General features: G+C 37.0%; 2 protein-coding genes across 3 annotated transcripts; both read right to left on the bottom strand.

Annotated features, from left to right (window-relative positions):
* Nucleotides 1–322: 322 nt before the first annotated feature.
* Nucleotides 323–5,748, bottom strand: LOC143031632 (uncharacterized). Its single transcript, XM_076195737.1, has 2 exons — nucleotides 2,003–5,748; nucleotides 323–1,815 (listed from the first exon to the last, which is right to left on the bottom strand). Exon 1 carries the CDS (start codon nucleotides 4,860–4,862, stop codon nucleotides 3,327–3,329), a length of 1,536 nt encoding a protein of 511 aa, XP_076051852.1. The 5' UTR covers nucleotides 4,863–5,748; the 3' UTR covers nucleotides 323–1,815; nucleotides 2,003–3,326.
* Nucleotides 5,749–13,233: 7,485 nt separating this feature from the next.
* LOC143031631 (uncharacterized) lies at nucleotides 13,234–23,747 on the bottom strand. Of its 2 annotated transcripts, XM_076195734.1 has the most exons (4): nucleotides 23,361–23,747; nucleotides 18,768–18,827; nucleotides 18,181–18,264; nucleotides 13,234–18,007 (listed from the first exon to the last, which is right to left on the bottom strand). In XM_076195734.1, exon 4 carries the CDS (start codon nucleotides 17,190–17,192, stop codon nucleotides 15,990–15,992), a length of 1,203 nt encoding a protein of 400 aa, XP_076051849.1. In that variant the 5' UTR covers nucleotides 17,193–18,007; nucleotides 18,181–18,264; nucleotides 18,768–18,827; nucleotides 23,361–23,747; the 3' UTR covers nucleotides 13,234–15,989. The 2 variants fall into 2 exon arrangements, with proteins under 2 accessions (XP_076051849.1, XP_076051851.1); XM_076195736.1 differs by lacking the exon at nucleotides 18,768–18,827.
* Nucleotides 23,748–25,467: the final 1,720 nt, after the last annotated feature.

Here is a 25,467-nt window from a genome sequence, read left to right as displayed (position 1 = left end):
TAGCAGTATAATAATGTCATAATTTCTCTGTGAACAGAGTCCTCCTCTATCACAGACAAAATTATGTGTGGCTCAGTTCCGTAAGGGCATCCCATGTAGACCCTATAAGTATCAACTGCATGCTACTTTGCCACAACAGCATGCAGCCAATACCCCAGACAGGTATTTATAATGTGGGCAAAAGTATCTTTTTCGATTTTGTAACCCTGACATTGGTGGAGGTATGCAGTAAGTGCAATCTAGTTTAACGTTTCCTTATGTGTTTGGAATACTGTACATTTTATATTTGGCTTTTCGGAAATAAAACAAATCATTAGGCACTTATCATTTTTTTAATACAAGATCAAAGATTGCAAGTCTTTTGTGTGACAACAATGACAGAGCTGACAATATATATTTATATATACATATATATTGTACTGATTACCTTTATTTAAATGTTCTAAATTTACAAATTATTTTACATAATGAAATAAGTCTATCATTAATTCTCAACCTGTTTAGCTCTAGCTTCTAACTCCTTATATCTTTTCTTCAGTATTTACCCACTCTTTATGCACACTATCTAAATTGACTTGATATCTATATAATTGGTATCTTCTCAATCTCATAAGCATGTCCAAATAACTTTCTCTTAAACGGTTTCAATTCTTTTTTACATTCATTAGACTAAAACCTCACTCACAGTCTGTACAGGATTCAATTAAGCTTTCTCCAATACCCATCATCTTAGTCACAGAACTATTAATTCTAATGAACAAATTCCACTATTTATGTAAAATCTTATATCACTTTAGATTTAATTTTTCCTGCACAGAATATGTGAAATCATTAAACTATTTCTGTAGTACCAGCAAGAATATTAAGATATTCAATACACGGTGCATTAACATGTTCACTTCCAAATGAGAAATCACAATGTGAAATAGATATCAAACAGTGACCATTTTTTACCTCATCCTCTACTAATCGGGCATAGTACTTTTTATCATTTCATCCATTCACTAGCAATTCGTTTTCACTTTATACCTTTTGGTTCTTTCCAGTTTGACATGGTGCATAAGTTCTTTGCAATTTTGTAATTGGAAGAGTGTTTTTCTTTTTTGTAATTCTACAAATGGCTATAGAATGCAGACCATGTCTGTGTGCACTACCAAACATGGTTGTCGCCCTTTTTCTTTTTTTTTTTTTACCTTTCAAGTGAAGTCAAGTAGAAAGATGGGATTTCCAGGGATTCCCTTTTTCTTAAATGATAATTTTTGACTCTGTTCCTCTTTTATGTTAATATTTCTACTATTCCAAGGCTCTTTTAGTAGCCTTTTTTCCATCAGTATCTTCTTTGCTCATGTTATTCCTTAACAATAGGTCTTTGTGGGAAATTCTATTGAATTTGATACAATAGGAAAAAAACAAAAAAAACATTGGAATTGTGTCAAGTATTCACACTTATTATGCCAACAAGGACTAGTTTGAGGGGCAAAATTGATATCATGCTTCTTGTTTTATTTCACTATACTGAAATAGTACTGGTGATGAATAACCACCGAGCACAATACAAACGATCTCAAAACATGTGAAATCATGAATTTGTACACTTCCATTTTACAGGTCATTGACATATTCTCAAAATAGCATCTTTGTTTTAATTCATTATTATGAAATTATACAATTTATTTGACAAAATCAATTTCACCATGAAAACCTTGTGTACACTTCTTTTTACTTCATGTGCTGGTTGTAAAGAGCGTGTGCAGGCACACATTACAAAGGATTACAAAGGTGAAGCACGCTGACAGGAGACCCTTTGGCCCATATCTAGGTCGGATGTGAAAAAGAAATCATAATAATAAATTAGTAAAAAAAAAAAGTATAATAATGTAAATAACAAATAAAATACATAAATGCATAGGTATAGTTAAATAATAATAATAATAACAATGATAATAAACATCTTAGAAGGAACACTGTTCATTGCACAATTTACATTAGAATAGATCCTCACCAGTGTGAATCCCCATGTGACATTTGAGAGACTTTGTGGGTCCTCATATGCTTTGTGAGAGATTCCTTTTATGAGAAATCTGCATCACACAGGTTGTGGTAAAAGCAGTATCCACCACACATGGTCTGCTCCTGTCCTCCTCCAATGACTGGGACCCTTGTAAAGAGCCAGAAAAAAACAAAAAAAAATAGGCGGAGACAGATGGACGTTGCAGAGGTCATGGGAAACTACCATGTAAAATTTTAACTAATCTAATATCAACATTAAACATTAATAATTACAAGGATAGACCCAACCTGTTGAATAAAGAGAAAAAAAAAGGGGGGGGAGGAGTAAGGAAGAAATAATGCTAACAATCCTCTAAGGCTGATTGTCTGGGATACTACAGAACCAAAATAGCTACAAGGTTATCACTAGACAAAGTCAATCCACTGCTCCACCACAACTGCTGGAACAACCACTGCTATGACTATACAGTCTTCTCCTGGGACAGTTACTGCCATGACTATGTGGTTCTCTGCTGGAACTGGTACGATGCAACTGCTAGAACTGCACAGCCTCGACTATGTGGACTTCCTTCACTGCACGGCTACTACACATTTCACGAGGTTTGTCAAAGATAACCTTATTAATACACTTGCTCAATGGCTACCTTTATCAAAGAACCATATGAACAACTGAGACAACTACAAGTTAGACTGCAACTGGGTCAACTACAAAATGGGGTACAACTAGAAGTGAACTGGCCAAACTGTATCATGAGTCAAACCCAACTGGCTACAACTAAATCTAAACAGTAACCAGGCAAGTGAATGGCTTTAAATAGATGATGCAAAGAGCACCATCTATGATTAGTTAGTCATTCATATACATGGACTGCAAAATAATTCAGGTAAATACTAATGCTTCATGGGATCAAACAGCTTGGGTCTTTACCAGGAGAACAATTAAAATTTGTTGTACATAAACAAGAGGACAAATTTCTTATAAATTGAACTGTAAGAACAAATTTTGTTTACTCTTGAATGACCTAACAGGTAAAACAAAGGGAATGCCATCATGGATTTTAAGTGTGTAGGCATTGCTTGTGTAATTGCCTTTCTGCTGGCTTAATCCAAGCCATTGGAGAAGCATGATCTTTTCATCATACAGGTCATACAGGAATGGCTTCTCTCCAATGTCCATTCTCATATGCCTTGTGAGAGAAGTCTTGTGTGAAAAACCAGAATCAAAGAGGTCACACTGGAAAGGCTTCTCTCCTGTGTGAGTCCTCATATGCTGTGTGGTATAACCCTTTTATGAAAAAGAAGAGTTGCACATGTTCCTAGAAATTTCCAGTGTGGCTCCTGATATGCCTTGTTAGAGAATACTTTCTTGAGAAAGCTGCATTGCATAGGTCACATTGGAAAGGCTTCTCTGCTGTGTGGGCCCTCATATGTAATGTGAGATGACCCTTTCGTGAGAAAGCAGAACTGCACAGGTCACATTGGAAAGGCTTCTCTCCAGTGTGGGTCCTCATATGCACTGCAAGGTGACCCTTTTGTGAGAAAGCAGAATTGCACATGACACACTGGAAAGGCTTCTCTCCAGTGTGGGTCCTCATATGCACTGCGAGAAGACCCCTTACTGAGAAGCTAGAATTGCACAGGTCACATTGGAAAGGTTTTTCTCCAGTGTGGGTCATGATATGCATTGTGAGAGACTTCTTATTTGAAAAAGCAGAATTGCACAGGTCACACTTGAAAGGCTCTGTTGTGTGGGTCAACATATGCACTGTGAGATGACCCTTTTGTGAGAAAGCAGAACTGCACAGGTCACACTGGAAAGGCTTCTCTCCTGTGTGAGTCCTCATATGGTTTGTGAGATTACCCTTTTCTGAGAAAGCAGAATTGCATAGGTCACACTGGAATGGCTTCTCTCCTGTGTGAGTCCTTATATGCTTTGTGAGATGACCCTTTCGTGAGAAAGCAGAATTGCACAGATCACACTGGAAAGGCTTCTCTCTAGTGTGGGTCCTGATATGCATTGTGAGTTCATCCTTTTGTAAGAAAGCAGAATTGCACAGGTCGCACTGGAAATGCTTCTCTCTTGTGTGAGTCCTTATATGGTTTGTGAGTTCATCCTTTCGTGAGAAAGCAGAATTGCACAGGTCACACTGGAAAGGCTTCTCTCCTGTGTGGATCAACATATGCACTGCAAGATTACCCTTTCGTGAGAAAGCAGAATTGCACAGGTCACACTGGAAAGGCTTCTCTCCTGTGTGGGTCCTCATATGCACTGCAAGATTACCCTTTTGTGAGAAAGCAGAATTGCACATGACACACTGAAAAGGCTTCTCTCCTGTGTGAGACCTCATATGCTTTGATAGATCACCCTTTCGTGAGAAAGCAGAATCACACATGTCACATTGGAAAGGCTTTTCTCCAGTGTGGGTCATGATATGCATTGTGAGAGAACCCTTTTGTGAGAAATCAGAATCACACAGGTTGCATTGGAAAGGCTTCTCTCCTGTGTGGGTCCTCATATGCATTGAGAGAGAACATTTTGCTGAGAAAGCAGAATTGCACACGTCACATTGGAAAGGCTTCTCTCTTGTATGGGTCGTCATATGTCTTGTGAGAGAACCCTTTTCTGAGAAAGCAGAACTGCATAGGTCACAATGAAAAGGCTTCTCTCCAGTGTGGGCCCTCATATGCACTGTGAGAGAACTCTTATGTGAGAAAGCAGAACTGCACAGGTCACACTGGAAAGGCTTCTCTCCTGTGTGGGTCATCATATACTTTGCAAGATTACTCTTTTGTGAGAAAGCAGAATCACACAGGTTGCATTGGAAAGGCTTCTCTCCTGTGTGGGTCCTCATATGATGTATGAGATATTCCTTTCATGAAAAAGCAGAATTACACAGGCTTCTCTCCTGTGTGGGTCCTCATATGATGTGTGAGATGTTCCTTTCGTGCGAAAGCAGAATCTCACTGTTCATGTTGGAAAGGCTTTTCTCCTGTGTGGGTCATCACATGATCTTTGAGGAAACACTTTTGTGTGAAAGTTTCATTGCAGAGACCACACTGGAATGGCTTCTCTCCAGTGTGGGTGATCATATGAAATTTGAGATTATTCTTTCATAAGAAAGCTGCATTGCATAGGTCACATTGGTAAGGCTTCTATACTGTGTGGGTCCTCATATGCTGTGTGAGATAACCCTTTTGTGAGAAAGTACAATTGCACAGGTCACACAAGGAAGTTTTTCTCCTGTGAGGGTCACCATATGATCTTTGAAATGACTTTTGTACCATTTGAGATCAAAGTTTTGTGAGAAAGCAGAATTGTACAGGTCACACTGGAAAGGCTTTTCTCAAGTGTGGATCATCACATGATATCTATGATAATTCATGATATAGATGTACCACAGATGTCACACCAGATCCTCTTCACTGTGTGACACATACGGATTCTATGAATAGCTCTTCCAAAGGAAAGGTGATAGTTATCCTCTTTCTGGAAAAAATGTAATCATAAGATTGACATCTAACTCTTTGAAATTGTGTAATACACTGTAATAGGATTGTGAATGTTGTGTACACAAACTATTTCATATTCAAGTCCCTTTGTACCTACACAGACCCTTTGTACTTGCTACAATGCAACATCAAATAGAAAGAAATACAAACAGATATGGTGCTATTATATATTGCAATCTACTTTTTTATTAGAAATATGGTGAAAACCAACCAATAGCTATATGCATACTCTCCCCACCACAACTGGAATGGCTCAAATTTTGCCCTGGCTTTTTCATCATGTCACGAGATTTGGAAGAGAGAAATGGCTGAGCTGGACACAGCAGTCATATTTTAACATAGCTCCACAACATTTCATGTTTGGGCTCACAAGACCAGAATCTAAATATGACCAACTCTAGGAAAATTCATTCAGTTCATCTCATCTGACCCAAATAAGTGATGTAGGTCACATCCTTTCAGATACACTGGTAAGTGGTGCACCTGTGTTATTATTTTAGCTTAACATAATAAATGAAATTGTAAAGGAACTTTCCATATTTTTTGTAACATTAAAATACCTGTTTGTCTAATAGAAATATATATACCTGTATGTATATATATATATATATATATATATATATATATATATATATATATATATACACATACATACTAAAACAATCTTAACAATCATGATGTAATCAGGAAGGAACTTTTATCAAAGATGCAATCCCAGTAAATGTGGAAATAGCAAGAATAACATGGAATGTTACATGAACCTCTTTGCTGATGATACTAAATTGATGAGGAAAATGAAAACTGAAAAAGAATGTGAATCACTACAGAGAGAAGTCAACAAAGGCAGAGGCAGAGGCAGAGCATGCATGCCGACAGGAGACCTTTTGGTCCATATCTAGGTCGGATGCCAAAAAAAAAAAGATAAATTCATAAAAAACTATGTCAATAATTAATAAAATACATAGGCATTCATTATAGGCAGGCAACCACGATTCGTGTAGTCTGGAGCCTATTCGTCAGCGTCTGTCTGTCACTGGGCGGGCGCAGGCCAAATTGCTTCAAGTAACAGTTACAGTCCGAGGAAATGGACTTCAATATAAAGAAATGTAGCATAATGAATTTTGGAAAAAGTAAAAGAAGAATATCAGGACAATATAAATATAGAAGATTAGATTGCACTAATGTTGTAACACATTGGTAAAATTTAAACTTAGAACCCACTGTCGGTGGAAAAAGATAAAAAGTGAGATGATTGTTCCTGTATATTTCGACCACTCTCTGTGGTCCTCTTCAGCAGAATGATTACAAAGGTATAGTACAAGAATATATACATAGTAATGAGGTACATGAAGGGGGACATGGGAAGACACAGGTGAATATACCCTAGGTAGGGTGATCATTGTTGGAACCAATAATGTTTGAACATATTTCATTAACTGCTAATGATGTAATACAGTCCGGAATCCAATGACCTTTTGAGATGTTGAAATTCGAGACATCTTTGATGAAAGAAGATTCTATTATTTTTCTCTTGAAGCTACAATTTGATTTAAAAATTATATCTGCGTTGTCCCAGTCTATGCGGTGGTCTTTGTTGGATGAGTGAAGAAACACTGCATATGAGAACTAACTTTAAAATGCCTCAGCATTGCTCTGTTCCACTGTGTTCAGCACATAAGGGTGGACACAAGTTTCCGTCAGATGAGAAGATGAATATGAAGTGGAGAATAGCGATAAAATGCCTTGAACCAGGTACAAATAAGCCATGGATTCCAAGGAAATACAGTGTTGTCTGTGAAAAACATTTTACAGCAGATGACTACATGCCTGCTGGTCTTTTAGGTAAGTGATATTCAACTTTGTTGTCATCTATATATAAAGAAAAATAACAGGCACTATTCTTTTTTAACAATTCAGCAAGATAACCCGTTCCCCATGCTGTGTCATCATGTCAAGTGTGTGTAGTAGTAAGAATTTTGTTATGGGGAGCAGCCATTATTTTTTAACCCATGTACCTGTCATTGTATATATTCTCAGGAAGGTAATTATGATTTTAAAAGTCTACTATTTAAATTAGGATATGTCTACAGTTACACTTTCATTGTGATGTCACTTATGTAAAAAATTAATAGAGCTACTTTTTTTTCAAAGTTCTTTTATGATTCCCAAACTCAAACCCTGACCTTACCACTTACCCAAACCTTACTCTATTGCTTCCTAAGATAAACAAAGAACTAAATCTTTTTTTGCTTTAACTTCAAGTTCTTGTAAGAGGCTGAAACCTGGTGTGGTTCCATCTATTTTTTATTTTAATACAACACCATCCACATTCACCTCAACACTAAATGCAGAAAGAGCAGAAAGGGTAGCTAAGAGGAGACGTTTATTTCAAAATGAACCAGATATTCAAGATGTTGGCAACGAAGAGGTAGTGTCAACTGAAAGGGAAAATGAGGTTCTACAAAGTGACGCAGATGGAGAGAAATTGGTCCAGGACCACGGTATCCAGTGTGAGATACTAAATTCTATGAATGCTAGATTCTCTATCTTTCAGTTTAAATATGACAATAAGGCCATTCTGTATTTTACAGGATTTAATGACTTTGCACATTTTCCCTTAATATTCTCTGTGCTTGGTTCAGTTGTCAATAATCTTGATGGAATGGACTATGATTTATTATTAGCAGATCAGTTGTTTTTAACTATAATCAAGTTGAGACAGGCCAAAGATGATATTGAATTATCTATTTTGTTCAGAATCAGTCAAACTTATGCGTCAAAAGTTGTGGATGTATGGATTAATTTTATGTTCTTCCAACCTCAAGAAACCAATTTTGGCCAGAAAGAAACACAGTGCAGGACTTAACACCAGTGAACTTCAAAAAACATTTTCCATCAACAAGAGTAATTTTGGATGCAACAGAGGTGCCAATTCAAAAACCCAGTAATGTTAATGCACAAAGTGCAACTTTTTCAACTTATGAAAATCGCAACACATTGAAGACAATGATCGGCTGCACTCCAGGTGGACTAATTTCTTATGTGAGTGATAGCTATGGTGGCAGCGCATCTGACAGACAGATAATCGAAAGATCTTGTTTAATACAAGGACATATGTTTGAATCTGGGGACAGTATTATGGCAGACCGTGGTATTAGAGTACAAGATTTGTTTGCTTTGTTAGACATAAAGGTGAACACTCGGACCAATAAAATGGATATTTACACAATAACAAAGGACTATTGTTACTTGAAATCATGTTGAAAGTAAGTATGATATCTTACCTTTCTATCAAATTCTCTTTCCTCCCTGTGACAAGTGCTCCTCTTGTTGCCAATTCAACTTTTAAATGCTGAACTGTCCAATTTTCATAGGACGCCATTGCGTGTTTACTATGACTGATGGTACAGTGGAGCCATCTACCTGGATAAATTGTGATGCTTACTCTCATTGGTGAGACCCCCTTTCCACTCCCCTCATGCAGAAAAAGAGAAGACCTTAAATCAGGCTTCTACTGAAATACAATACAAAAGGAGACTTGATCAACTTTGGGCCAATCAGGAGACTAAATTTAATTTGGAGGAAAGTCTTTTACTAGTGGACACACCTGGTCAAGGTCAAGGTCAATTGAGGGAGGACACAAATCAGAGGTCCTGACCTACCCAAGCTGAAAGTGATCTGGACATGTAGGTCACATGACCTGCATCCAGTATCTATGTAAGGCTGCAGAAGGGAAGGTATAACTTCTCATACTATAATGCAATGACTTCTAATTATCATTACATGGACATGTGGAGTGGGTATTAACCCATTCAACTCCGATGACAAGATGTCTTGTCATTTGGTCAAATAAAACAAAAAATCATAATAAAACAACAAAATGTTTGATGATCAAACAGCACCAGAAAAATATGACGTCATCAGTCCTCCTCCTCCACGAGGAGGAGGAGGACTGATGACGTCATATTTTTCTGGTGCTGTTTGATCATCAAACATTTTGTTGTTTTATTATGATTTTTTGTTTTATTTGACCAAATGACAAGACATCTTGTCATCGGAGTTGAATGGGTTAAGAAAGATTTTACTCACAAGAATATCATAATCAGTACACACTGAATTCTGAGTGAATTTCACAATTTTTTTATTTTCCTACCCAGGAAGACTGAATGAAGTCCCATTCCCCAATAAGAATGTAAGAACAATGTAAACAAACAGGATAAACATGTTGATAAACATAAACATGGTTACCTGCAGTCTTAACTATTTTTTAATCGCTACCAATGTTAATGTTATTTCACGGTGGTAGTCATATATGAAACTCAAAATATTCACAATGATTGGAGCTAGCCAATGATAGAGTTACAGTTTGTTGCTGTGAGACTGGCAAATATCTTTATAATATACAAAAATGTTTGCCAGTCTCAGTTTTCTAAAAATTGCTACCAACATTTTGAGATACTTATATATGGGGTACCCATTAGCAAGAGCTAGAGATACCATGTGTAGCAGTGAGACCTGATCTGACCTAGCCTAACCCCTTGGTAAAAATGTCCACTCATCTCAATTTTTTCTTAATTAGTTAATACCTATTAACATTACTATTAGTTTGCGGTACTTATATCTCAGGCTAAAAATACTAGGATGATAAAAGCTAACAGACTATATATGTAATTGCAGGTGACAGGCTGGCAAACACCTTGACAAATACCCACATATTTACCCGTGCTCAGAATGCCAAGTACACTACCAAACGGGAACTGAAGTGTAGCAAACGCCGAAAGTAAACACACTACGCATGTACTAAGCTACTTAACCACTGTATGAATTCACTTACAAATTCAAGAAAGACACATTTGTTAAGCCTGTACAAAACACACTCGCGAAACAAGCTCTTCCAATAGCTGAAAGCGTGCAACTCAAGACTTGGCGTACTATGACGTCATATGAAGGTAAACAATGACAGGGACTTGAAGAATAATGGAGCAAAACGAGTTAGAAGTAGATAGTGACAATGATGAACTAACGGCACGGAAATTCTTATTCAGGAAAGCAAAAATAATGTTAAAAAAGAAAAACTATACAAACTACGGAAAACAAGAGAAAATATGAAGGTAGCTGGCAGAGTATAAACGAAGGAATAAAAATAAATACAGGATAGAAAATTTTACATGTTTTCGCGGTCGGAGTATGAACGAAGGAAACAAAACACAAACGAAGCGCTTTATAGCAGCCAGGCCGCCATATTTGATTGGGGGAAATCTACAACAATCGTTAGAGGTGCTCTCAGTTAGATTCTGGTCGCAGGTTTTGTTAACATCATACCCAAATGTTGCTGTGTAGTAGGATGTACCTCCAATGTAAAGAATAACAGTGACTTGAAGTCTCATATGTTGGCACTAGGATGGGATAGACGTAGACGTTTATTCAACAAAATATCACACATTACATTTTCATGTGGAAGATGTACATAAATACATACATTTAAATATTAATTTGTTGAAAAAGGAGAGAGCGGAGGCAATAGCTTATAAAATGCTCTCCCCTGATAGTTTATATACAAGCATTAAAGCATTTACAAAAAAAATCACAGAAAAGGAAATTTAACCACAAAGATATCAATGGTAACAGTATTTGTATCCAGTGGGAGCAGCCAATGTTTACAATTTATATAAGTATAAGAATCAGATATACGAATATAAATTCATACATGCTTCCACAATTCGCACAGATACAAGGTGCAGATATACAATTTGGGCAAGCAAACAGCGTTCTCAGAAACTACATACGTATAAAGACATGAATACATGTACACACTGATACACACATGACACGATTCCACGTCAAATGCTCCAGGGCAAATGATCACACAACTGCAGCAACAGATGAACTAACATTCCCAGTTGACCAGGTACAACGCCTACCAGATCATGCCACATCTACATCATATCATTCCTGTTTCCATTTGTGAGCATTTGTTGCATTGGTGTGAGCAACCGTCCTGTGAGCAAATGTCGCGGCACGTCTGTATTTGGTTTGTAAGGTCGGTCGTTGAGTTGATTTAGGTGAGGTCATCAGAAGGGTGCTGTGCAGGGCAGGACGGTGTAGGTTCAGGTGAGGTCACCAGAGGGGTACTCTGCTGGGTAGGACGGTATGAGAAACCGTCCTATGAGCAAATGTCGCAGTACGTCTATATTTGGTTTGTTAGGGTCGGTCGATTGATTTGATTCAGGTGAGATCATCAGAAGGGTGCAGGGCATACATACATCGCATACGAAAATATGTTTTATATATATATATATATATATATATATATATATATATATATATATATACATATATATATTAGTATGAATATAGTGCAGGTAGGGGTGTGCACTTGGCACTCCAGGTACGGGATCAAAGGTCACTGTGTAGAAAGGAGGGCGAATCGGGCGTGGGCTGAGGCGTATGTGGAGCGAACAGTGAGAAAGGGCGAGTTTAAATGTTTTAGACTTAGAAATAGGAGAGCCAGTGGTTTTAAGTAAAGGTAGATTGTAGAGTGAGAGAAGCGAGTAAGTGCCTTGGGGGATTGAAAAGTGAAAGAGAAACTAGCAAAGAAACAGGGATCAGAAGAACCATGAAATAACTCGATACGACATGGTATGGGAGAAGGCAAGCTATCTGGGCACTAGAAATGGCCGAAGCGTCTAGCACGGGGAAGTCTTTCAAGATGAGCAACATAACCTTTAAACCATTTGATGGCAATGGAGACGTTGCCGCGTGGCTAAAAACAGCAGAATTAGTGGCAAAATTACCGGTGTCAACGACGTCGCAAGGTATATTTCCCTTAACCTGGAAAGCGACGCATTGGCCATCTACCTAGAAATGTTAGTGATCAAGTAGATGCAGAGAAATTGAATAAGAGGCTGGAAGAGACATTCATTGAGAGCCTTCCCGGATGTGTATCTCCTCCGCTGTCATACCACACAATCTACATAAAATCACATGATTCTTGATATAATTACAATGCAACTAATGCATCATTCAAATGCAGTTTTTAATTATTAATTCAATTCAACGTACAACTCAACACAAGACAACCGCAAACAATTTTTACCATACGCAAGGGAGTGACACCTTTGTCCTTAAAACTGATACCTCGTGAGAGAGTATCAGCAAGGACATTTTTGTGGTAACACTCGTGTTTTCTTTATTAAAAAAAACAACAACAACTTCCTAGTTAGATTAGATTTTTTGCACAATATGTGCACACCCATGAAAGTGACCATAGTGACCAGTTCAGCAAATGTACACAGTCTTAAGTATTATTACCTCCACTAAGGAAGTCACGTTTTTGCCACTGTTTGTTTGCTAGCCCTTTACCAATTTTACTTAAAAAGCTATTAACTGATTTCTATGACATTTTGAGGAAAGGCGGGCCAACAAATATGATACAAGATTTTAAAGCACATTTGGCTATGTGTGAGTCTCCAGTATTATCTTATATCTCGCGACTCTGGCGTTTAGATTGTATGAAAAATGCTCAATTTTATATAAAGTTGCACCTGTTCTTCCAGTTTTTAATGTGGGCAAAACTATTTTTTCCAATTTTATAACCCTTATTCTGGTGGAGTTATGCGCCAAGTTCAATCTAGTTTAAAGTTTCATTATGAATTTGGAATACTGTACGTTTTATATTTGGCTTTCAGTAAATAAAACAAACCATTAGGCACTTACTTATTTTTATACAAGATCAAAGATTGGGAATCATTTGTATGACAGCAATGGCACTGCTGACAAATATATATATATATATATATACATCACTGATTACCTTTAAATATTCAAATTTTACATAAATCCATTATTATTTCTCAACATGTTTAGCTCTAGCTCCTAACTACTTATTTCTTGTCTCTTCAGTATTCATCCACTCAATCTAAATTGACTGGATTTCTATATAATTGGTATCTTTTCAATCTCATGAGCATATCCAAATAACTTTCTCTTAAACGGTTTCTATTTTCTTTACTCATTAGACTAAAACCTTACTCACAGTCTGTGCTAGACTCAAACTTTCTCCAATACCCATCAGCTTAGTCACAGAACTGTTAATGCTGAAGAACAAATACCACTATTCATGTAAAAAATAATATCACTGTAGATTAAATTGTTCCTGCACAGTAAATGTGAAATCAGTAAACTATTTCTGTAGTACCAGCCAGAAAATTCAATACAAAGTGCATTAAAACTTTCACTTCCAAATGAGAAATCACAATGTGAAATAGATATATCACTGACCATTTTTTATCTCATCCTCCACTAATTGGGCATAGTACTTTTAATTATTTCATCTATTCACTAGCAAGTTCGTTTTCACTTTACACTCTTTCCTCCTTTCCAATTTTACATAGTGCATCAGTTCTTTGCATTTCTTTTTTTAATTTACTAATGGCTATAGATTACAGACCATGTCTGTGTACACTATCAAATGTTGTCACTTTTTTTTTTTTTACCTTTCAAATAATTTCAGGTAGAGAGATTGGATGGGTCTTTCCAGTGGTTCCCTTTTCCTTAAACATAATTTTTATTTCCAATTTTTGCTTTGACCCTGTTCCCCTTTTATGTTAATATTTTTACTATTCCAAGGCTCTTTTATTTTATTTTTTTCATTGGTATCTTCTTAGCTTATGTTATTCCTTGACAGTAGGTCTTTGTGGGAAACTCTATTGATTTTTCTCTTTTGCGAATACAATTACATACATTAGGAAAAAAAACAACACTGGAATTGTATGAAGTATTCACACTTGGGCCAACAAGGACTATTTGAGGGGGGAAAAACCGATAATATGCTTCTTGTTTTATTTCACTTGACTGAAGTAGTACTGGTGATGAATAACCACCGAGCACAGTACAAACAATCTCAAAACATGTAAAATTATGAATTTGTACACTTCCATTTTACAGGTCACTGACATATTCTCAAAATAACATCTTTGTTTTAATTTATTACCTGTATTATGAAATTATACAATCTATTTGACAAAATCAATTTCATTATGAAAACCTTGTGTACACTTGTTTTTCCTTCGTGCACTAGTTGTAAAAAGCATGTGCAGGCACACATCTTAGAGGGAACACTGTTCATTGCACAAATCACACTTGAATGGATTCTTACCAGTGTGAGTCACCATGTGACATTTGAGAAACTTGTGTGGGTCCTCAAATGCTTTGTGAGAGACTCATTTTGTGAGAAAGCTGCATCACACAGGTTGTGGTGAAAGTACAGCATCTTACACCACACATGGTCTGTAGGTACAGAGGCTACAGTCCTCCTCCAATGGCCGGGACCCTTGTAAAGGGGCAGAAAAAAAGGGAGGCAGAGACAGATGGACATTGCAGAGGTCATGGGAAACTACCAGGTAAAATTCTTGACTAATCTAATATCAACATTAAAATTAACAATTAGAAGAATAGACACAAACTGCTGAATAAGGAGAAGAAAAAAAGGGGGAGGGGGTAGGAAGAAATAATGCTAACAATTCTCTAAGGCTCTTTGATTGGGATAATACAGAACCGAAATAGCTACAAGGTTATTACTAGACAAAGTCAATCTGCTGCTCCACTGTAACTGCTAGAATGACTACTGCCACAATTACTCAGTCTTCTGCTGGGACGGTTACTGCCAAAACTATGCAGTCCTCTGCTGGAGCTGGTACACTGAAAGTGCTGGAATGGCATAGCCATGGCTATATGGACTTCCTTCAGTGCATGGCTGCTACACATTTCATGAGGTTTGTCGAAGATAACCTTATTGCTACACTTGCTCCATGGCTACTACCTTTAACAAACAACTACAAATGGAAATGAACAACTGGGGCACAACTAGAAGTAAACTGGCCAAACTGTACTACGAGTCAAACTCAACTGGCTACAACTAAATCTAAACAGCAACCAGACAAGCAAATGGCTTTAAATAAGTGAGGTGAAGAGTGCCATCTATGACTAGTTAGTTGTTCATATGCATGGACTGCAAATTAATTCAGATAAATACTCAGATAAATACTCATGCTTTATGGGATCAAACAGCTTGGGTCTTTACCAGGAGAACAATTAACATTTTTTGTACATAAACAGAGGACAAATTCCTTATAAATTGAACTGTAAGAATTAATTTTGTTCACTCTTGAATGACCTTACAGGTAAAATAAAAGGGAACGCCACACTAGATTCTAAGTGTGCAGGTATTGCTTACATAATTGCCTCTCTGGTGGCTTCATCCAAGCTGTCAGAAAAGTGTCATCTTTCATCATACAGGTCATACAGGAATGGCTTCTCTCCAATGTCTATCCTCATATTCCTTGTGAGAGAAATCTTATGTGAAATCCAGAATCAAAGACATCACACTGGAAGGGCTTCTCTCCAGTGTGGGTCTTCATATGCTGTGTGGTATAACCCTTTTACGAAAAAGAAGAGTTGCACAGGTCACACTAGAAAACCTCTCCTGTGTGGCTTCTCATATGCTTTGTGAGATAATCCTTTCTCGAGAAAGCTGCATTGCACAGGTCACACTGGAAAGGCCTCTCTCCTGTATGGGTCCTCATATGTTCTGTCAGATCACCCTTTCGTGAGAAAGCAGAATCACACATGACACACTGGAAAGGCTTCTCTCCTGTGTGGGTCCTGATATGTTTTGTGAGAGAACTCTTTAGTGAGAAAGCAGAATCACACAGCACACACTTGAAAGGCTTCTCTCCTGAATGGGTTCTCATATGCTGTATGAGATGTTCCTTCCGTGAAAAAGCAGAATCACACAGGTCACACTGGAAAGGCTTCTCTCCTGTGTGAGTCCTCATGTGCTTTGTGAGATCACTTTTTTGAGAGAAAGCAGAATCACACAGGTTACATTGGAAAGGTTTCTCTCCTGTGTGAGTTCTCACATGCTTTGTGAGAGAACTCTTTTGTAAGAAAGCAGAGCTGCACAGGTCACATTGGAAAGGCTTCTCTCCTGTGTGGGTCATCATATGATATTTGAGATGATGTTTTCGTGAAAAAACTGCATCGCACAGATCACAGTGGAAAGGCTTTTCTCCTGTGTGGGTCATCATATGGTTTGCGAGATAATTCTTTCTTGAGAAAGCTGCATTGCACAGGTCACACTGGAAAGGCTTCTCTCCTGTGTGGGTCCTCATATGTTTTGTGAGGTCACCCTTTTGTAAGAAAGCAGAATCACACAGGTCACACTGGAAAGGCTTCTCCCCAGTGTGGGTCCTCATATGCTTTGTGAGATTACCCTTGTGTAAGAAAGCAGAATCGCACATGTTACATTGGAAATGCTTCTCTCCTGTGTGGGTCCTGATATGTCTTGTGAGAGAACTCTTTAGTGAGAATGCAGAATCACACAGGCCACACTGGAAAGACTTCTCTCCTGAGTAGGTCTTCATATGCATAAAATGTTCCTTTCTTGAAAAAGCAGAATCACACAGGTCACATTGGATAGGCTTCTCTACTGTGTGAGTCCTCATATGCTTTGTGAGATCACCCTTTTGTGAGAAAGCAGAATCACACAGGTCACACTGGAAAGGCTTCTCTCCTCTGTGGATCCCTATATGCTTTGTGAGATTACCTTTGTGTAAGAAAGCAGAATTGCACAGGTCACCTTGGAAAGGCTTCTCTCCTGTGTGGGTCATCATATGAAATTTGAGATTATGCTTTTGTGAAAAAGCTGCATCGCACAAGTCACACTGGAAAGGTCTCTCCTGTGTGGGTCCTCATGTGCTGTGTGAGACCATCCTTTAGTGAGAAAGCAGAATCACAACGGTCACACCAGATGGCTTCTCTCCTGTCTGGGTCCTGATATGCCTTGCGAGAGGATTCTTTCATGAGAAAGCAGAATCACACGTCACATTGGAAAGGCTTCTCTCCTGTGTGGGCCCTCATATGCTGTATGAGAGAACTCTTTTATGAGTAAGCAGGATTGCACAGGTTGTAGTGGAATGGCTTTTCTCCTGTGTGGGTCCTCATATGCTGTGTGAGAGAACTCGTTTTGGGAAACATTTTTGTGTGAAAGTTTTATAGCACAGGCCACACTGGAATGGCTTCTCTCCAGTGTGGGTGATCATATGAAACTTGAGGTGATTCTTTCATAAGCTGCACTGCACAGGTCACATTGGTAAGGCTACTGTGTGGGTTCTCATATGATGTGTGAGAGAACCCTTTTGTGAGAAAGTTGAATTGTACAGGTCACACTGGAATGTCTTTCTCATGTGAGGGTCACCACATGATCATTGGAGACTTTTGTATCATTTGAGATTACGCTTTTGTGAGAAAGCAGAATCGCACAAGTCACACTAAAAAAGCTTCTCTCCAGTGTGGATCATCACGTGATATCTAAGATAATTCAGGAAATAGATGTCCTGTAGATGTCACACCGGATCCTCTTCATCATATGACACATATGAATTCTATGGATAGTTTTTCCAAAGGAATGGTGATAGTTACCCTCTTTCTGGAAAAAATATAACAATACAATTGACATCTAACTCTTTGAAATTGTGTAATACACTATAATAGGATTGTGAATGTTGTGTACACAAACCATTTAATATTCAAGTCCCTTTGTATCTAAACAGACCCTTTGTACTTGTCATAATGTAACATAAAATAGATAGAAATACTCACAGATATGATGCTATTATATACTGCCTTGAGCTTTCATTAGAAATGTGCTGAAAACCAACCAACAGCATACTCTCCCCACCATAACTGGAATGAATCAAATTTTGCTCATGTTATGATTTTTGGAAGAGAGAAATGGCCCAGCTAGCTACAGCAGTCATATTATAACACAGCTCCACAACATTCCATGTTTGGACTCACAAGACCAAAATCTAAATATGAACAACTCTAGGAATGTTTATTCAGTTCATCTCATGTGACCCAAACAAGTGATGCCAGTCACATCCTTTCAGATACAGTGGTAAGTGGTGTACCTGTGTTATTTCAGCATAACATAATAAATGAAATTGTAGAGGAACTTTCCATATTTTTTCTTGTCACATTAGAATACCTGTTTCTCTAATGGAAAATAAATATTGGATATACCTACTAAAACAATCTCAACAATGATGATGTACTCAGGAAGGAACTGTTATCAAAGGTGCAATCCCAGTAAATGTGGCAAGAAGACAATGTATAATGTGAGAATTAGTGCTTTAACATTTTCAACCTAAAGGTCATTTAAACACAGAGGCATTATATACACAAACCTGGTCATCTTCCAGGAAGCCTGTGACTTCATTACTGGTGGCAGCATTTGTGTGATAATACTTTCAAAAATAAATAAATGAATAAAATAAAATTGAATAAGTTCTCTTTTTTGGAATCTTTATTTGATATTAGTATTATCTCAGTTTAGAAGGTGTCCCTGCATATTAACCTTAATAAGTTGGATATTATATGAGTTTTGATACCATTTGATCATTTCCCACCTTGAAGATGACAGCCTAATTGCTGAGATCATTCTATCAAGCAATGTAGTTGACAGCGAAAATGATTACTGTCCCAACCTCCTTGATGATGCTGAAGAATGTGCTCCCAAAGTTCACCACACTCCTACATCTTACTGGTTTGTGACATACTATAAAGAAAATAGAAGTAACTTTATCCATGCTGCTAAATACCTAGAGAGACTGGACTGTTCCCTACAAATAACCTAAAAAAATATGGTAAAAAGGATCCAAGGTAAGGATTTAACGCTGGACACAATGCTCCTCTACCTTGTCCTTCAGATGGAATTTTCAAATCCATCAAACCACAGTGAACCTTGAATCCAGACATCCACCACTCTGTGTGGGAAACTATATATATATATATATATATATATATATATATATATATATATATATATATATATATATATATATATATATATATATATATATTATATATATATATTTTTTCAGATCTCGTCTATAACTTTCCTTTTTTAGTTTCTTTTCATGTCCTCTTGTTTTTCTTTTATCCCACTTTGATAAATTTTCTGTCAAGGATTTCCATGCCTTTCATGATTCTGTAAATGGCCAGTAGATTTCCTCTTCTCTTTTTGTTCCAGGGCTGGTAGTTCCAGTTTGGACAATATTTGTTAGTATGTCAATTTTGTCATTGCTCTTTCGATTCTTTCTAATTTCTATATATTCTTTATTGTACTGGGTGTCCATAGTGCTCTAGTATACTCCAATCTCAGTCTTATCAGTGTGACTAATATTTTCTTTACCATTACTTCATCCAAGTAGTTACAGGCCACCTTTATTGATTTTAGTAAATTGTAGGTTTCTCCAACTATTTTGTTAATATGTTTGTCTGGTGTCATGTTTTTGTTAATAATTACTCCTAGGTCTTTTTCCAAGCTAACTTTTTTTACTTCCTTTGTACCAATTTTATAATGCCCAGATATTCTATTTCTACTTTTTCCAAACTCTTTTATACTACATTTCTTGATGCTGAAGTTCACTTCCCACTATTGTCTCCATTCCCAGACTCTGTCCAGGTCTCTCTGTAGTGATTCAGTCTTTCTCTTTCTTTAGCACATTTCCATCACCTGCAAAGAAGTTTGTATAACATTCTATACCTTCATCTATGTCATTCATATATACAGCAAAAATTATCATAGCTAATACAGAACCTTGTAGGACATCACTTATCATTTCTTCCCAGGTTGAGTTTTTGTCTCTAAGTACCACCCTCATTTTTCTCCCACTCAAGAAATCTTCCATCCATTTCAATAACTTTCCTTGTACACCTACTGCTATTTCAAGTTTTTTCAGTAGCTTTTTGTGTAGTACTTTATCAAATGCCTTTGGTAAATCTATGAAAGCACAATCAGCCCATCCATGCCTTTCTTGCACTATGTCTATTATCCTCAAAAACAAATCAAGTCAGTGGCACATGATCTTCCTTGTCTAAAACCAGATTGTTTTGGATTCAGCATATTATTTTCTTCCATATGTGTGTGTGTGTGTGTGTGTGTGTGTATTTACCTAGTTGTATTTTGCGGGAAGGGGAGCTATGCTCGTGTTGTCCCGCCATTGTATCTCTCAGTGTCTAGTTTGCTTTTAAACTCATGAATGGTTTTTGCGCTTACTATTTCATTATCCAGTTTGTTCCAAGTGTCTAAAACTCTATGTGGAAAACTGTTTTTCTTCAGTTCTCTTCTATGGCTATGTTTTCTTAATTTCCTTCCATGTCCTCTTGTGTTTCTCTTGTCCCAGTTTAGTAATTCTTCTCTATCAAGTATCTCTGTGCCTTTCATGATTCTGTAGATGGTCAGTAGGTCTCCTCTCTCTCTTCTTTGCTCCAGTGTCGGTAACTCCAGTTTAGCCAATCTCTCCTCGTATGATAGGTTTGCAAGTGCAGGTGCCATTTTTGTAGCTGCTCTTTGGATTCTTTCTATTTTCTTTGTGTTCTTTTTTGGTACTGGGGGACCACAATGTCGCCGCATACTCTAGTCTAGGCCTTATCAATGTAACCAAAAAATGTTTTATCATGTCTTCGTCCAGGTAAGCAAAAGCCACTTTTATTGATCTTAGCAAGTTGTAAGTCTCCCCGACAATTTTGTTAATCTGTGTATCATAGGACAAGTCGTTTGTGATAATAACTCCCAAGTCTTTTTCGGATCCTACTTTCTTTACTTCCTTGGTTCCAATTGTATAATTTCTTGATATTCTGTTTTTGCTTTTTCCAAACTCCATTATGCTACACTTCTTAGTATTAAAATCCACTTCCCATTTCTGACTCCAGTTCCATACCCTATTCAGATCTTCTTGCAGTGCTTCACAGTCCTTATCAGTTTCTACTTTCCTTAACAGTTTGGCATCATCAGCAAAGAAGCTCATGTAACAGTTCACGCCCTCGTCCATATCATTCATATAGATAGCAAACATTATTGGAGCCAGTACAGATCCTTGCGGTACTCCACTGATCACCTCTTTCCAATCTAAATATTTTTCTCTGAGTACTACTCTCATCTTTCTTCCAGTCAGGAAGTCCTCCGTGTGTGTGTGTGTGTGTGTGTGTATGTATTTACCTAGTTGTATTATACAGGAAGGGAGCTATGCTCGTAGTGACCTGTCTTTGTATCTCTCAGCATCTAATTTGATCTTAAATTGTATATTTTATGCACATACTTTTTTTTTTTCCAATTTGTTCCAGACATCTATCACTCTGTGTGGAAAAATATTCTTTTTTTCAGACATCTTCTATAACTATCCTTTTTGAGTTTCTTTTCATGTCCTCTTTCTTTTTTTGTCCCACTTTAATAAATTTTCTCTGTCATGATTCTGTAAATGGCCAATAGATCTCCTCTTTCTTTTCTTTGTTCCAGGGTTGTTAGTTCCAGTTTGGACAATCTTTGTTCATATGTTATTTTGAAAGTGTTGGTGTCATCTTTGTCACTGCTCTTTGGATTCTAATTTCTTTATATTCTTTTTTGTGCTGGGTATCCATAGTGTTGCAGTGTATTCCAATCTTGGTCTTATCAGTGTGACTAATATTTTCTTTACCATTTCCTCATCCAAGTAGTTAAAAGCCACCTTTTAATGTTCTTAGTAAATTGTAGGTTTCTCCGACTATTTTGTTAATATGCTTGTCTGGTGTCATGTCTTTGTTAATAATTACTCCTAGGTCCTTTACTGAACTATCTTTTTTACTTTCTATGTACCAACCTTATATTGCTCTAATATTCTAATTTTACTTTTTCCAAACTCCATTATACTACATTTCTTGATGTTGAAGTTCACTTCCCACTTTTGGCTCCATTTCCAGACTTTGTCCAGATCTCTCTGAAGTGATTCAGTCTTTTTCTGTACTTATTTTCTTTAGTAGTTTTGTGTCATCTGCATTGAAGTTCTTTTAACATTCAGCACCTTCATCTATGTCATTTATATGTATGGCAAACACTATCGGAGCTTGTACAGAGCCTTGTGGGACTCCACTTATCATTTCTTCCCAGGTTGAGTTTTTGTCTCTAAGTACCACCCTCATTTTTCTCCAGTTCAAGAAATCTTCTACTGTAATACAATGCCAAATGAGACTTGATCAATTTTAGGCCAATCAGGAGACTAAATTTAATCTTGAGGAAAGTCTTTTGAGGAGTGAATATGAAGAAATTTTTTACTCACAAGAATATCAAAATCAGTGCACAGCGAATTCTGAATGAACTTTACAAATTCTTGATTTTCCTACTGAGGAACACTGAATGGAGCTCCATCCCCCAATATGAATGTAGGATTAATGTAAACAAATATGATACACACATTCATATACATAAAGATGCTTACCAGTCTTAATATTTTTAATCTCTACCAATGTTAATATTAATTTGTGGTACTTATATATGGAGCTCAAAATACTCACAATGATAAAAGCTAGCCAATGATAGAGATAAAGTTTGCATATGTGAGACTGGTGAATATTTTAAATAGCTATTGACACTACTGCTATTAGTTTACAGTACTTATATCTATGGTTAAAAACACTCAGACGGATAAGAGCTAACTGATTATATAGGTAATTGCAGGTACCAGGTTGGCAAACATCGTGATAAATACCCACACATTTACCCCAGCTCAGAATGGTGAATAGAGAATACCCCATCAGACAAAACCCCAATTGGTAGGTTAGGTTATGTCATGAACCCCAATTTTCCTATTAGGGTTTTGTCTGCTATGCAGATTGGAGTTTTGTCAAGTGTTCACTCAGAATTCCAAATACACTACCAAATGGGAATTGAAGTGTAGCAAACGCCAAAAGTAAACACACAGTGCATGCACCAAGCTACTTTACCATTACATTATTTTACTTACGAATTCAAGAAGGTACACTTGTTTAGTTTGTACAAAACACAACCACGAAAACAGTCTCTTCAAATAGCTGCAAGAGTGCAACTCAAGGTTTGACGGTCTATGATGTCATACGTAAATAAACAATACCAGAGACTTGAAGAATAATGGAGAAAGCAAAAATAGAAGTTAAAAAGGAGAAAATTAACAAACTTTGGAAAGCAAAAGAAAATATGAGGGAGGCGGGCGGAGTATAAACGAAAAAAAAAAAAACAGGATAGGAAATTTTTATATATTCTCGTAGTATAAACGAAGGAAACCAAACACAAATGAAGCGTTATATCTAGGACAACTCGTCGACGGATAATGTCCACGGGCAATTGGTCCACAAAACTGCAAACCTGGACAACTCATCCACGGGTTTGGCCCTAGGTGGTCAATTTGTCCACAATTAAGATTTCTACAAAGCTTTCAGATTTTGTTATTTAATCTATATAGGTATTTACCTAGTTGTATTTACGTAGCTATATTTTGCGGGAAGGGAGCTATGTTCGTAGTAACCCGCTTTTGTATCTTTCAGCATCCAGTTTGATCTTAAGTTCCTGTATAGACTTTACATTCATTTTTTTCCTAATTCTGTTTGTTCCAGATATCTGTCACTCTATGTGGAAAACTAATATTTTTTAGGTCTTTTCTGTAACTATCATTTTTATTTTTTATGTTCTCCTGTTTTTCTTTTATCCCACTTTAGTAAATCATCTCTATCAAGGTCTTCCATTCCTTTCATAATTTTGTAGATAGCCGATCTCCTCTTTCTCTTCCTTGTGTCAGGGTTGGTAGTTCGAGTTTGTCTAATCTTTTTTCATGTGTTAATTTGAAGAGCGTTGGTGTCATCTTTGTCGTTGCTCTTTGATTTTTTTTTTTTTTTTTTATTTTATGTTCTTAGTACTGGGTGTCCATAGTGTTGCAGCGTACTCCAATATATATATATATATATATATATATTATATATATATATATAATATTATATATATATATATATATATATATATATATATATATATATTATATATATGTATATATATATATATATATATATATATATATATATATGTGTGTGTGTGTGTGTGTGTGTGTGTGTGTGTGTATAGATATATACATATGCATATGTATAAATGTGTATATATATGTATATATATATGTATACATATATATGTATATATATATTATATATATATATATGTATACATATATACATATATATATACATATATACATATATATACATATATATATATGTATACATATATATATATATATACATACATATATATGTATACATATATATATATATATATATATATATACCTATATATATACATATATATTGTCACAAAATCCCTGGACAGCGGAAGGAGGAGGTGGAGGCGTGGGAAATAGCTACCTTAGGTGAGGTGAAGGAGAGGGATAGCTGCAGTGGGAAGTCGAAGTCCAGGAGATTTGAGTCACCGACCGCGACCACGCGCGCTCCCTTCACGGCGCGCGTGTATATAAGTCAAGGGTGGGGGGGGAGGCAACAACTCATAAGTAGACCGTCCTAGGCTAATCAAACAGATCATCCCATTGTGAGGTTTAATGATCAAATTATTTCTACAAAAACACTGCAACCGTGCTTTCAACACGTAGTATGATATTTCAACAGATAACCTAATTTCACTTATGCGTCCTACCTAAACCCTGCGCAAGCCTATGACATCTCGCTAGTACTTTACCTCTAAGTTAATATTTTCTTTACGTCTCTTAGCGTCTTCTGCTGGTTGCGGGGATGTCTTCAAATGGGCGCGGGTCCGCGTCTGGGGGGTGGAGGCCTTTGTGGTTGAAATCGGCGGGAACTGACCGTCCAGTGCGGGAGTTGAGATCGGTTACGCAGACGTCTTTCCGTAATTTTGCCAGTTCCTTTCCGGTCAGGATGTCCCGAAAGGTGGCGTTTCTGCACCCTCTTGCTGCGATACTGCAGACCGATCAGGTTGGGTAATCACTGCAGGCGACATGTTCTTGGGAACGGTGGCACTGATATTCACGAGTTCTCTGGGCACTTAGAGTTAATCAGCCGTGTATGGTTGACGGTGAT

Source organism: Oratosquilla oratoria, chromosome 12 (genome assembly GCF_046742065.1).
Source record: "Oratosquilla oratoria isolate Oo_2021 chromosome 12, ASM4674206v1, whole genome shotgun sequence".
NCBI lineage: Eukaryota > Metazoa > Arthropoda > Malacostraca > Stomatopoda > Squillidae > Oratosquilla > Oratosquilla oratoria.
The sequence above is the reverse complement of the archived record's forward strand: the minus strand, read 5'-3'. Positions and strand labels throughout refer to the sequence as shown.